The 15317-nt window shown below is 42.3% G+C and overlaps 1 protein-coding gene across 1 annotated transcript; it reads right to left on the reverse strand.

Moving 5' to 3' along the window:
- Positions 1-180: 180 nt before the first annotated feature.
- Positions 181-15105, reverse strand: LOC137504733 (piggyBac transposable element-derived protein 4-like). The gene is made up of 3 exons (XM_068233317.1): positions 14826-15105; positions 13480-14665; positions 181-226 (listed from the first exon to the last, which is right to left on the reverse strand). The coding sequence occupies exons 1-3, from the start codon at positions 15103-15105 to the stop codon at positions 181-183; spliced, it is 1512 nt and encodes a 503-aa protein (XP_068089418.1).
- Positions 15106-15317: the final 212 nt, after the last annotated feature.

A 15317-nucleotide genomic window follows, 5' to 3' on the forward strand; every position in this document is an offset into this window, starting at 1 on the left:
TATGGTGGGCAACAGATCTTTCTCTTATCACATTCGATCAGAGAGAGATCTGTCTCTTAGTAGATTGACTGACAAAATCACTTGATGTATGGCCACTTCAGATACCCCATTAAACAAAGGACCTGACAATTTGATATCCTTTGCAGTTAAAAGTGGTCAGTGATCGGAGCATGAATTTTGTCATGAACAAAACAAACTATCAGAATGTGTTTTGGTTATGTAGTATCTGTAGAGAACCAACACAGATGTAAAGAAAATACAGAAACTCAGAAACTATTTAGAAATGATTACAGAAATCACTGGTGCGATTCATAACCAAGGTCCTAAACCTGTAAAACATGTATGAAGCATGAAGTATGAAGCATTTGGCTACAATAGTAAAATGGTTAATGATTGTTTGCACATAACTAATTTACCATCATCTCTGCTTCCCAACATGAAGAAAATCCAGATGAAAAACTGACTCTAACCGGTAAGAGTGAAGGGAACACAGGACTGAATAAAATTGACATAGATGTCATCTTTATTTACCCTAATTTGTGGGAAAATATTTAATCCATTTAACATTATATAATAATACGTTCTAAGTAACCAGTAAATATATATATATATCCGTATATACAAAATCAAAGATGTCTGCTGTGTGTCTTTTATAAACATAGCTGGTTGCAAAATGTTGTTACATACAGTTTTTTATTAATAAAAGAATTCGAAAAAAAACAAATTGACAAGTTTCTGAGAACAATGAGAGAACATGAGCTGATATGCAGCGAGCTCTGCCCACGCACTAACTATACAGGATACAAGGAGTAAATTTGTGTCATCCACATTAACTCTACAAAAATATTTTTTATTCAAAATGTTAGAGGGCTTTTTTCTAAAGCTTTGGGCAACTTCAGGCAAATCATGCAGACAGAACTAGTCCAGACAAAAACCCCATCAATTATGGATGTTGTCAATATTCGAAATTAAATACATTTTCTTTACTATCAAACATCTTTACTGAAAGTGAATATAAACAGTATATACTTGTTGATGCTTCACTACAGGCATAACAGTGGGGAACTGAACCGAAGAGTGAATATCAATTGAGTAAACAATAGGATATGCAAAGTAGTATATAGACAATAAAATCGTAAAATAATACAAAATAACCAGAGAGATAGTTGAGGTCACGAACATACAAATTCTCTCTAATTGTGCATCCAAAAAGAAGAAGAAAAAGAATTCAATGTCTGAGATAATGAAGAGCGTATTAAAGGTATTAAAGTTGTCCTGGAGAAATAAATAATTTTCAACAATATATCTGCCTGCTTAGTATGCTGGGGGAGCTGCAGCAGAGTGTGAAGATCTCACCAAATGATCACTTCCCAGATCTAGAAAGGGAGACATTTAATATGCAGAGTTTTTTTTAAGTCAGAAGACGTAATTTTGCTAAAAAATGTAATTCCCCACACACCAAAAGATATTGTTTTAATAAAAAGTACTTTCACGTACTGTTTTATTGTACGTGATTACACCTCCAAATGAAGTTAGCTATTCAGAATAGAACTAGTGTACACTGACAAGGCAATGCAATTCAGAGTAAAATTCAATCTGACATCCTCTCACATGTCCACCTCCCAGCCATAGACCAATGAGAATCTTCTCTAGCACCAGCATGCCGTGCTGTCCCCTGTGTCCTCAGATGTCCCCCTGCATCCTCTTCTTATTCCCCAGCTCCATGCTGCTGTATCCCCAAGCTTCAACTTATGGGGACTACTCCCTGAGTAGCAGCGAGTGCAGTGATTGGTTGTTTCTGAAGCCCATGAGACTATGGGCTCTAGTAATAAGACAATTTACCATACTTTTACTGCCACTTGGGCTTACTTTCGAAGTTAGGGCTTATATTTCGAGCATGCTCGAAATTCCTGCTAGGGCTTACTTTTGGGGTATGTCTTAATTTCAGGGAAACAGGGTAAGACAAAATAAAACAGGAAAAGAACAAACAGAGGCATAGCTATGGGTGTGCAAGGGGGGGACATGTGTCCCAGGGCACAGGACTGTAAGGGCGCTCAGCACTGCCGTTGCACCCCCATGTGCAGGTGGCTCGCTGGCTACCTGAAGTGCCCCTGCTTCTCTCCCTCCTTCTCCAGAGGAGTGCAGAAGCATTAACAGCAGCAGAAAATGGCTATCTTAAAGTGAACCTCCGGACTACAAATCTACTCAGCAGAACTGAAAAGGCTTGGTGTTTCTTTAACAGTTTCACAGCATCAGAACTTTGTATTTCTCACCAAAGAATAATTGTTAGCTGCATTTTTAGCTAAGCTCCACCCATCAAAGAAAACTGCCCAGGTTTTTTTTTTCTGATGCTGTGCAAAGCATGATGGGATTTCCTATGTTATTCACGTTGCCTAGCAACTGGGAGGGGTGATCAGCACACAGGACAGTTGGAAATGTGTCTCATGCTCCCTGTCACCTCCTTTCAACCAAAAAGATGGCTGCCCTCATGAAATCAAACATTTGCCTGTTCTTTTAAAACAGGATGGGTAAGAGATATTACCTATCTATTTTAATTAATATAACTAATGTAACTTAAAGAGAAACCGAGGTGGGGTTCTGACAATGCTATCCACATACAGAGGCTGGGTCTGCCTATACAGCCCAGCCTCTTGCTATCCAGATCCCCCTAAGCCCTCCTGCGCTCTGCTATCCCCCATAAATCAGCCGCGCTGTGCGGGCTGTGTTTACCTCTGTAGTGTCAGTATCGCAGCTCCCCCCACCTTCCTGCATAGCTCCGGTCCCCACCTGCGTCCCTTCCCTCCAATCAGCGGGGAGGGAAGGGACGCGGGCGGGGACAGGAGCTATGCAGGAGGCGGGGGGAGCGCCGAGACTGACAGTACATAGGTAAACACAGCCCGCTGCGACACGCTGTGTGTCAACAAAGCGGCTGTGATTTATGGGGGATAGCAGAGCGCAGGGGGGCTTATGGGGATCTGGATAGCAACAGAGGCTGGGCAGTATAGGCAGACCCAGCCTCTGTATGCGGATAGCATTGTCAGAACCCCACCTCGGGTTCTCTTTAATGACAGTATGTCTGTTTAGGCTGAAGTTCCTCTTTAAGGGGGGCACATCTGGCTATCTAGATGGGGAAGGGGGGCACATCTGGCTATCTAGACGTGAGCACATTTGGCTATCTAAAGGGGTTGCACATTTGGCTATTTAAAGGGGGCACATCTGGCTATCTGAATGGAGTAAGGAGGCACATATGGCTATCTAAATAACATTTGACTTCATCCAAGACTAGAACCACATTCTGATATGTGGCCACACTCATTTTGTCCAGAGGGGCTCGGAAAAACCGTCTATGTCCCCCGGTTGCTGAAAACCCCAGCTACACCTTTGAGAACAAATCATACAAAAACACACATCCAGGGTCCACTTGCATGGACTAAGCAGAACTTGTACATTCTAGCATAGCCAGACCTGGCTGAAAATATGCTGCCTCCTCCCATACCTGACGCATGTCACATTTTAGTTTTCTCCCAAGGAAGAAGCCTTAGACAGGGGATGGGGCCTAGGTTTTCTGTCAAAGGCCTGTCTGGAGTTTTACTGTAAAATATTATTATTATTGTAATATATTATGAATAGCACCTATTTTCTCTTAGTTTACTTTTTAAATATTTTGCAAATTTTGTTATTAAAATAATATGACAGCAAAAAATGTCAAGCCACTGAAAAAAACACTAAATATTGTCTCAATCCGAAAAACAGCATTTTTTTTTAAATTGTGTATACTTTTTCTATTTTATTCATAGTCATGGAGAAATGAGTGCAATATTTGTATTGTTACTGAGCTTATGGAATACATATTTGTCATCTTTTGCATTTTTAGCTAACCTCAGGGACATTAGTGGTGAAAGAGCAATATATCACAACATTTATAGCTCTGTGCTCATATATCATTGGTGACACATAATATTTTGTAAATGGGCCATAATTTATATAATAAAAATCGCATTCCGCCTACAAAAAATTAATGGCAACAAAACTCAAATTGTTGAGAAGCAAACCAATAATTCATAAAGAAAGGGCAGCATTCCACAGATGTAAACTGTTTGATTTTATTTCATTCAATTATGAGTCCAAATGCATGCTGCTTAGAAAATAAATGTAAACAAGGATGACAGGCACCCAAATGGGGACAGCACGTGTGCTTAGCTGAAGTGGTCCTGTAACACAGCAGGGGCTAAGCATAGAAGCAAAGGATCAGCAGCACTAGGTAGATGTAGTTAAAGCTTGGGACTTGTTATACAAAGGTGTTGTTTACCTTGATGATATTCTTATCTACTCTGCGGATCTTCAGTCACACTGACAACTTGTTAGCAGGCCCGGCCCTAGACTTCTTGCCGCCTGAGGCAATCTACAAAGAAATCGCCGCCCGCCCGCCCCCCCCCCCCCCCAGCCGTGGGTGTGGGGGGCCGCCCGAGCTGGAGAGGATAGCGGGCAGGAAGGGGGTATTGGGCCTAGCGGCGGGGAGGGGGGTCGGACCCCCCCTCCCTCGCCTGGGTCCCCCGTCCTCCGCTCCCCTCCAGCTTTAAAAAGTTCCATGCTGGCTGCAGCTATTTGTAAGAGGCAACGGGCGGGATTACTCACCTCTTCCTCGTTCCAGGCCAGCGTGCGCTCCACTGATGTCACTTCCTCACTTCCTTCCTGACGTCAGTGGAGCGCACGCTGGCCTGGAACGAGGAAGAGGTGAGTAATCCCCGCCCGTTGCCTCTTACAAATAGCTGCAGCCAGCACGGAACTTTTTAAAGCTGGAGGGGAGCGGAGGACGGGGGACCCAGACGAGGGAGGGGGGGAGGTCCGACCCCCCTCCCCGCCGCTAGACCCAATACCCCCTTCCTGCTTGCTATCCCCTCCAGCTCGGGCGGCCCCCCACACCCACGGACAGGCGGGTGCCGCCCCCCCAGAAGTGCCGCCTGAGGCAAAAGTTTCACCCCGCCTTATGGGCGGGCCGGCCCTGCTTGTTAGGTCTGTTCTCCAGCGACTCAGAGAGAACAGTCTGTACGCTAAACTGGAGAAATGTATTTTTGAACAATCAGAGATTCCTTTTCTGGGTTTTATTGTCACAGCTAAGGATCCTGCCAAGGTGTCTGTTGTTCTAAATTGACCTAAACCCCACAGATAGAAACCCCTCCAGCGTTTTCTGAGTTTCGCCAACTATTATTGCCAATTTATTAAGCTTCACCCTTGTGGCTTATTTTCTAAAAAATGTTCTCCTGCAGAAAATAATTACTTTATAGGAGATCGTGAGCTACTGGCAGTGAAAGTGCTTGCTTTCCTGTGACTATTTACACTGACCATACAAATCTGCAATACCTCCTCCAGTCAGCACTCAGCAGAGACTTAAGCTGGCCATACACTGGCCCGATTTGCCGCAATCGTTCGCGCTACACGCCGAATTTCGATCCATTTCGTCCAATCCCGTCGATCGCTCCGTGTGGAAAATTACCGTCGATCGCCCGTGGGTAGGGAACGCGTCGCTAGCGGCATTAGAGTGCCCGACGACCGACCCAATAGAGTGCCAATACATTACCTGCTCCGCCGGCGCGACTGCCCCCGGTCACCGCTGCTCCGTCTCCGCTCTGGTCTACGGCATGCTTCAGTTCCTCCTGCCCGGCAAGAAGTTTAAACAGTAGAGGGAGCTCTACTGTTTAAACTTCCTGCCGGGCAGGAAGAAGTAAAGCATGTCGGACCTGGAGACCAGAGCGGAGACGGAGCAGCCGTGACCGGGGGCAGTCGTGCCGGCGGAGCAGGTAATGTATGCGGGCATGCGGGCGGGGGGGGGGGGGGGAGCGGCGGCAGCAGCACCACCACCATGACCACAACAGATTGTGAACGGTTTCAGGCTGAAATTGGTTCACAATCTGTTTGCAGTAAAGATAGCCATACGATCCCTCTCTGATCAGATTCGATCAGAGAGGGATCTATCTGTTGGTCGAATCTGATGGCAACTCGACCAGTGTATGGCTACCTTTAATCCTTCCCAAGCCAGGTGGGCATTGTTCTTTTCCAGGTTTGACTTCACGCTCACCTACTATCTTAGTTTCTAAGAACGCCAAAGTAGTGCCTTTTGCGCATGTGCGTGAAGTCTGCGCATACGCAGAAGACCATGACTGATGCGACTGAGCCAGTAAGCAGTAACCGTGGGAGTTACACTTCTTATGATTGTGTAGACGCTATATACTGGCTGAATAGTGTCAATGTGGATGAATTGCTCAGGATTTGTCTTTGGCTTTGAAGTCAGCCTGTTTTCTATACAACAACACACACAAGATTGGAGTTCAGAAATGTATGGACCATACTGGATTTATCATCATTACTGATGACAATAGAATAATGGATTTCCTTTTAAATAAACAGTAAATCTTATTATGTCAACTGCATGCTGCATTTTGCTTGCTACTATGTGTAATAGTATGTGCTATTTTACTAAACTTCCTGTTTAGAGTGCAGATGTTGTTGCAATATTTAAATACAATTTCAACATTTAACAGCCTGTTTTTAAAAACTGTCAAGACACCTGATCTGAGAGGAATATAGAGGCTGACAAATGTATTTTCTTTTAAACAATTGCCTGGTTGTCCTGCTGATCCTCTGATTCCAATGCTTATAACCATAGACCCTGAACTAGCATGCAGATCAGATGTTTCTGACCAGTGATGATAGTAATCAGCTTATTATGGTTACATTAAATTTCATGTACATTTTCTCATGTACACCTATACCTAATTACGATTTGTGAATTTAAGTGATTTCGTATAAATATTCTCCGTTTCGCATACATTTTTGCATAATTTTCTGCCGACTTTAGCAGTGACAAACAACGCCCCCGTACATGCTCTTGTCACCAAAATGTCTAAATAAGTTAAGGAGAATACCGGGAACAAGTCAAAAAGAGAAGGAAAAATTATTTTTAAACTATGAAAATGACAGTTTAAAAAGCGTTTCCTTTGGTTTTTTAAAATTGATTTTCTGATTTCCTACTTTCTGAAAAATTATTTTGACATGTTCCCAGTATTCCCCTTGAAGCGGGATTGTCACCATAAAAATCTAATTTCAACAGCAAACGGTCTGAGTGTATTAAGTGATAAAGATGCTAATCCTGCATTCAAAACTTACAAAATGTTTTTTCTGCTGTTATCACATAGTTTAGGGGCACAAGCCCTTTAATATCCATTGCCATTCAGTTGCATGCTGTGGGTTCTTTTTATGTATAATATAATATAATATAATATATTCCCTTTATTTCCCTGCTTAGCTGCATAGCTGAAACATGATCCTCTGCTCACTTGTGTTAAGAAGCAAGGCTGAGGTGACTCAGAGATTGGAGGAGAAAAGAAAAAAGTTAAGGGAAGAAATGACACCAGGATTTAGCCTCAAACTGTGGGCAAAAGACATGGTTCCCACCAGGAACAGAATTCTCTTCATTTACTATATAAAATTCACTGAAATCAAAACGTGGACAGTACAATACATGTGTTATGTAAGCAGATCAAGTATTTATCTACTTTATATATGTGTTTTTTTCCCTTGCATAGTATGGCTAATCCTACTGCTTTAACATGCTGTACATAACAATTTTGGTGATGATAGCATGTATAGGGTCTTTGCTATTAACCACCAAAGTTGGTATGAAATTACACGGAATTATGGATTAATTACATCCAAAATTTATTACGAATTTTCCCAAAAATCTGCATTAAAATTTTGCATTGTAATTGCCAATTACGATGCAAAATTACGACTATGCGCAATTTGTGCTCAGCACTGTTTCTGGCTAATGTCTGACTAGATTAGCCCCATGCTTGTTTCAGGTGTGTGATCCAGATACTACTGCAGCACATACTAAGATGACAAATAAATAAAACTAACAAACAGTTTGGCTCAGTTCTGTTCAACGCTTCGCTAGTTTGCCTTGAGGCATTCTATAAATTGCTTAGGCAATGTGCGAATTTTGAAGCATTTCATACATTACTGGACTGATTTAGGCATTGTATATAGAATTCCAAGGCGTTATATAGAATGCCTGGATTTTTTACTTTGCCTGTACTATACAGTATACAACAGTTAGCAAGCACAGAATACTTCATAATGTACAACACTGCGCATCTGTCCAAAGCAGTAATACAATCTTTATTAGTACATCAATCATGTAAAGCAAAAAAGATTAAATTCATTTAAGCTAAATAGCATGCCATTCATATAATCAATAGAAGTAATAATTCATACATGAGAAATAATCAATATAAAATATCCTTCTGCTAATAACCTTTGCACCCGGTTGAGTTTATTGGGAAATGTGTGCTGAATAGGAATATTACCAAGATGTTTAAGTCCATGGGCTTGATTCATTAAGCTGCACTGCGTAAGCTTAACCACTTGAAGACCCTGGGCTTAAACCCCCCTAGTGACTAGGCTAATTTTCATAATACAGGGCAGTGCAGCTTGGTCAGGTTGCTGCACAGCCCTGCAACTTGGCACACAACTGGCTCTGACCTCCTTTTAGCGTGCTTAATAGGACACTCTGTCGGAGGTCTCTGATCGCTACTGCAAGCTTTGTGTTTTTATTTTTTTACCAACAAAAGAGAGGCTGTTTCCTCCTTCCTCTTTCTCCCCCCCCCCCCCCCATGCCCTCCTAATCGCCATAGGATGTGATCGGCACTCATCTCCTCCTCTCATAGACATCAGCCTATGAGAGGCCTAGCATTGGGAGCCCCAATGAGGGACAGCCGAGTGTCCCTCGTGCAGCGTTGCAGGAGATAGCAGCGCTGTACAAATGTAAACACAGGGGAATTCTTTGCCCTGTCAGCTCTCAACAGTCTGCTAGCCGTGATCATGGAGACAAGATCCGTGAACCGGCAGGAAATGATCGTGCATGCGCGCGAGTGTTCCCTGGTAAACTGCAGCTCCTGGATTTGACGCCAATCGGTGTTAGGCAGTCATGGGGTTGCCGCCGCGGTCATGCTCATCGGCATGACGCGGTTGTTATGTAGTTAATGTGCAGAAGCGTGCTATGCACGCCTTACTTAGCAGTGCTTGCTGCTATGTAAGGAGAGTGCCTTCTCTTAGCTACACGAGCTGCTTCTATAGCAACGTACATAACTTTAAATGCGGGTTGTCCTGTATGCTATTGCCATACTTCACTAGCAGCCACTGCTATGACAATTAACATGTTACTATGTCATAGTAGTGGCCGCTAGTGAAGTATAAACTGGTCCCTAGACTCTCTCCAGGCCCTAGGTACCTACCTAAATTGTCTTGTGAATGATCCATCTCTGTATGCGTCCCTCTGTCCCACTGTGCCTCTTTCTGAATTCTGACCCACTTTGTGCCTCCCTCTGTCCCCTTGTCCCACTATCTGCTCCTGTTACCCTCCTGCACTCCCCCAGTCAGTATGTAAAGGCAGAGTATAGCGCAGCAGAAGCTGTGCTCTAACCTCCCCTCTGGAGTCCAGTGCTATGCCTGTGCGACCATTCTGTCTGTTTTCTGCTACCTCTAGTGTTAGCTCTCCTCATGTAGCGTGTATCCATGCTACATGCGGTAGGAGATGCTGGGCATTAGGGTGAGGGGACAGCATTGGACTCCAGCAGAGAGGTGAAAGCACAGCTGCTGCAGCACTATACTCTGCATTTACACACTAAGCTGAGGTAGGGCAGGAAGGGGGTATGCAACAAAATGTTACAGGATGGGCGGTTTGTTTGTATCTCAGGGACTCCATGTATTATGCATTGACCGTATACAGCACATGATTTATATTCTGTAGTGTGTTTTTTTTTTTTTTTTTGGGGGGGGGGGGGGGGGATAGGACCTCTTGCCTGGAGTGACAAAAAGGCTAGAAACGCCCCTGGGATGAGTACTGGGAATCTCATTCCTAATACTCCTTGTTGAATTTGAATCCACTCTAACAGTCCCATAAGTAAGGTGAGTTGCTGAGACCTTGGGGTTTCCTGCAGTGAATTTGCTATGCAGAAGTGAGACCCACTAATTCCAGTATTGTCTAATTTATTTTAAATACATAGATGAACTGGTTCAGGGCCATGCATAGTTCCCTGTGAGCTAATCACAGAGTATTTAACCACTTCAGGATCACAGGTTTTTTCCCTTAAAAACCAAAACAACTTTCACATTTCAGCGCTCCCCCCATTCATTCAGTGATAACTTTATTGCTACTCATCACATCTAAATGATCTATATCTTGTTTTTCTTGCCACCAATTAGGCTTTTTGGGGGTCATATATGTTTTCAATAATTACTTTATTTTCTATGCATTTTAAAGGGAAAAACGAGGGAAAAATGAAAAAATACACCATTTCTGTATTTTCATCCACTATAGTTTTAAAATAAACAAAGATACCATAGATAAAACCCACACATTTTATTTGCCCATTTGTCCCGGTGATCACAATATTTAAGTAATGTTCCTAGTACTATGTGTGGCGACAATATATTATTTGGAAGTAAAGGTGCATTTTTTCTGTTTTTTCATTGTAATCTGTTAGTAATTAAAAGCCCTTATCTGCAAAAGCAACAGTAATATATAATCATGGCATACATATTTAAAAAGCAGAGTCCCTAAGGGAATGATTTATGTAATCACTTTTCAATTCTGTCACTTTTTTTTTAATTACAAGCGTTCTATTTTGGTGCAGAGTATATGAAAATAACAATTTTTATTGCTTTTCATTCAGTTTGCCGCTAAAATAAATTCACATGACACAGATTTCAGTTGTCAAAGACCCCAAATTATATTCTCTCGCTTGTCACGGTTAGAATGATACCTTATATACCTAATTGGATAGCTTTTTGGGCACCTGGCACGCTGTTAACCACAAGTAGCACCACTGGAGTTTTCAAGGCCATTTTTTTGCACCAAAAGTAATACAGTCATTCTTTCTTAGCAAAGCCCATGGAGCATCTGAACAATCAAGAAAAGCTATAAATGTCACCATTCTGAAAACTAGAGACCCAGGCCTTCTCAGCTATACATATTCTGTAATATTTGGACTTATGCGTTTTTTCTGAAATTGCACCACAAGTTTTAAAATGTTATTTTTTTACAGTTTTCTTCACTTTGAGGGAAAAAAAAATCCCCTGACATAGGTCTTAACAATAATACATCCCAAATTATATTCTCTTGCTTGTCGCAGTTAAAATGATACCCTATATATATATAATCAGATAACTTCTTGGGCACACAACAGACTGTTAACCACAAGTAGCACCACTGGATTGTTCAAGGCCATTTTTTGCACCTAAAGTAATACAGCCATTCTTTCTTTGCAAAGTCCATGGAACTTCTGAACAATCAAGAAAAGCCATAAATGTCACCATTCTGAAAACTAGAGACTCAGGCCTTCTCAGATATACATATTTTGTAACATTTGTACTTATGCTGTTTTTCTGAAATTGCACCATAAGTTTGAAAATGTTATTTTTTTACAGTTTTCTTCACTTTGGCGCAAAAAAAACCAAACAAACATGACATAAGCCTCTACAATAATACATCTCAAATTATATTCCCTGGCTTGTCACGGTTAAAATGATACACTATATACATAATCAGATAGCTTCTTGGGCACACAACAGACCGTTAACCACAAGTAGCACCACTGGATTTTTCAAGGCCATTTTTTGCACCAAAAGTAATACAGTCATTCTTTCTTAGCAAAGTCCTTGGAGTCTCAGAACCTTCAATACAGGTCATAAACCTCACCATTCTCAAAACTAGAGACCCAGACCTACTCATACATACATATTTTGTAACATTTGGATTCATACGGTTTTGCTGAAATTGCACCACAACTTTTAAAATGGTATTTTTTTCACTTTGGTATTTAAAATAAATCACATGACATAGGGCCTCAGCCCTCAAATAACCCAAATTATATTCTCTTGTTTGTCACAATTAGAATGATACCCTATATACATAATCAGATAGCTTTTTAGGCACGCAGCACACTGTTAACCACAAGCAGAAGCAATGGATTTTTCATGGCCATTTTTTGCACCAAAACTAATTCAGTCATTCTTTATTTGCAAAGCCCATGGACTATCTGAACAATCAAGAATGGCCATTAATGTCACCATTCTGAAAACAAGAGACCCAGGCCTACTTATATATACATATTTTTTTAACATTTAGACTTATGAGGTTTTGCTGAATTTTGACCAAAACTTTGTAAATGGTAGTTTTTACAGTTTTTTTTTCACTTTGTCACAAAAAATAACTCACATGACATAGCGCCTCAGCCCTTAAATATCCCAAATTCTATTCTCTTGTTTGTTACAGTTAAAATGATCCACCATTTGCATAATCAGATAGCTTTTTGGGCACACAGCAGACTGTTATCCACAAGTTGCACCAACGGTTTTTTCAAGGCCAATTTTCTCCCCAAAGTGTCATTCTTTTTTAAGCCTGCTACACACTTTCAATTAAGATTGACCAATCACTGACCAATTGTACCACCTCCCCATGTAGTATGAGAGTCAACAAATATTGAATAGTATGAGCAGATTGAGAAGGTAAACCCTCATACTGTAGTATGAGGGTTTACCTACACAATCTGCTCATATTATTCAAGATTCTATATTAGAGGTGGTAAAATTGGTCAGTGATTGGCCAATAATAATTGAAAATGTGTACCAGGCTTTAGCAAAATATACTGAGGGCTTAACAAAGATTGTGCAGGCAAGCTCTCATATTACATGGGAGTACATCAATGCCTCTAGACATAAACACATATTGGTACTCACCATTGTAGAAGCTGTAGAAACGTGGAAGTCAGAAGGTCGGCAGCCATGCCAGGGGTTCAAAGGTGTTCGGCAGCCCTGCCAGCGGTCAGAGTGTGGTTGGTCATCCATGCCAGAGGCCAGAGTGTGGTTCAGCAACTGGTCCAGAGGTCAGAGGGTGGTTAGGCAACCCTGCCAGGGGTCAGAGTATGGTTGGTCATCCGTGCCAGAGGCCAGAGTGTGGTTCAGCAGCTGGTCAGAGGGTGGTTAGGCAGCCATTAAAGGGTCAGAGTGTGGTTGGTCATCCGTGCCTGGTTCAGTAGCTGGTCCAGAGAGCGGTTCGGCAGCAATGCCAAAAGTCTGAGAGTGGTCGCTAAACATGCCAGAGGTCGATTCCAAAGAGTGGTTGTCAGCCATGCCAAACGTCAAATCCGAAAGTCAAGTAAAGTTCAATGGTAACATAAACATTTGGGCAGTGAAAGGGTAAAAAAAACAAAGAAAAAAAAACCCTAATAATTAAGGATTGTGTGGTAGGTTTCAAAGCAGGGATTCAGGCATAGTGCTGCTTTTGACAGATATTTTGGACAATGATACCGGGTGTCTCTTCTAATTCCATGTTTCCTGCAAACTCTGCATCTTTTTTGGGGGTATTGTTTTGATGGAGTGGGGGGGGGGAGTGGGGCAGGAAAATGATTTCCTTCAAACCTAGCGATGTTTTTGGCATGAAGTTGGTTTGGGGCAGGTTGTCCAGATTCAAATAAAAGAGTTGTTATTACAGCCTCCTGGAACCTTAAAAAGGGGGCCTGTTGCCTGATTTTTTGTAGATGATGAAGGCGTTTTGTAGGCACAACTGAAAGAAGTATAGAGCCACTTTTTTTATACCAGATCTTCCTCTTCCTGTCGAGCCTGTATGGTGACAAAGCCTGGTCGGACAAGTCCACTGCCCCCATGAATTTGTTGTACTGCATGATGGGCAGTGGTTTCACAATTTCTTGTGTACGAGACCTCACCATTCTTGTTTCCTCAAAATGGATGGTGGTGAGGGCTAAAACATTCCACTTGTCCTTAAATTTTAAGGCAAGCAAATCATTGCTCCTTTGGCTGAAGGTCTCCCCTCTTTTTAGTTTTTTGTGAACAACCTCTGCTGGCAGGCCTTTCCTATTTGTCCTGACCGTTCCGCAGGCTTGAGTCTGTACAGAAAATAAATGCTTAAAAAGTGGGACACTGATATAAAAAATGTCCTCGTACAGGTGGTAACCCTGGTGGAGTAGAGGGTTGAGCAGGTCCAGGACTATCCTCTCTGTTGTGCCCATGTAGGGAGTGCATCCAGGAGGCTGTATCAATCTGTCCTTCCCTTCGTAGATCTTAAGTTTTAGGGTATACCCACTCCCACTTTCACACAGCTTGTAGAGTTTAATCCCATACCACGACCTTTTGCTTGGTATGTACTGCTTGATTGCTAGCCTCCCGTGGTATGGGATTAGGGACTCGTCTATTGCTATTTTCTGCTCCGGCACGTAAGCTTCTGCAAACACTTTATTTAAATGGTCGATGAAGGGCCTCAATTTAAATAATCTGTTGTGGGCTGGGTTGTCAGTGGCAACGTCGTCATCATTATTGCTAAAATGCAAGCAAGTTAGCAGCATTTGGAAGCGGCGTCTGGATATTTTGGCTGAATAGATTGGAATACAATGAATTGGATTTTTTGTCCAGTACATTTGTTGCTCAGGGTTTGGACAAAGGGCCATGTTGAAGATCAAACCCAAAATCATTTTTAAATCCTGGGTAGTTACAGGGGTCCAGTGTGCTGCTAAAACAGAGGTGGGCTTCTTCGCTATACGTTGGTTGGCATATATATTTGTCTGCTCACAGACATATTGCAGGAAGTTTTCTGGCAAAAAGATATTTAAAAAATCAATGGGCTGCATATTGGTGGTATCCACTTGTAGTCCACTCCTGGCGGTGAAGGGAGGGAGGTTAGTGGTTTAATAGGGTAGCGGGGGCCTTTGTGCTGCCCTTGCTGCTCTGCCTTGTACTAGCAGCCCTCTGACCTCTGGGGTTAGCATTGCTGGAGGTAGGTACAGGTGATCCTCCTTCAGAAGCAGTGTCAGTGTCACTGATGTCCCTTGTCTGCCCCTCGCTCCTAGATTGCTGAGCTGTGGATGGCCCAGCAGACTCCGAATCGCTGTCCGTTAAGTCACTTTCTGACTCGGACTCAGGCAGCCAATCAATATCTGACTCTGACAATTCTTCCTCAAATTCGCTGCTGCTGTTGCTATCCTCCTGCAGAATGGCGGCTTCCTCTTCAGCAGAATAAAATCTCTTCGCCATCTTTATAGCAATGGAGTGGCTAGATTCAATTAGGGATTTTTTTTTTAGATAAATGGTCACACACACAAGACCACAAAAACACAGCAGATGTCTCCTGTATATATAAATAGGGAGAAGGCCTAAAATCAAAGCTGACAGAGGCACAAAAACACAGCAGATATAAGTCTGCTGTATATATAAATAGGGAGAAGGCCTAAAATGTAAAAAAAAAA

The sequence above is a fragment of the Hyperolius riggenbachi genome, chromosome 4 (assembly GCF_040937935.1).
Source record: "Hyperolius riggenbachi isolate aHypRig1 chromosome 4, aHypRig1.pri, whole genome shotgun sequence".
NCBI classification, from domain to species: domain Eukaryota; kingdom Metazoa; phylum Chordata; class Amphibia; order Anura; family Hyperoliidae; genus Hyperolius; species Hyperolius riggenbachi.

Coding starts and splice junctions, on each gene's coding strand:
- LOC137504733 (XM_068233317.1), bottom strand. CDS start 15,105: ATGGCGAAGAGATTTTATTCTGCTGAAGAGGAAGCCGCCATTCTGCAG. Junction 14,666..14,825: donor CAGCAATGCTAACCCCAGAG/GTCAGAGGGCTG, acceptor TCTTTTTGCCAG/AAAACTTCCTGCAATATGTC. Junction 227..13,479: donor CATGCCAAAAACATCGCTAG/GTTTGAAGGAAA, acceptor GGTTCTCTACAG/ATACTACATAACCAAAACAC.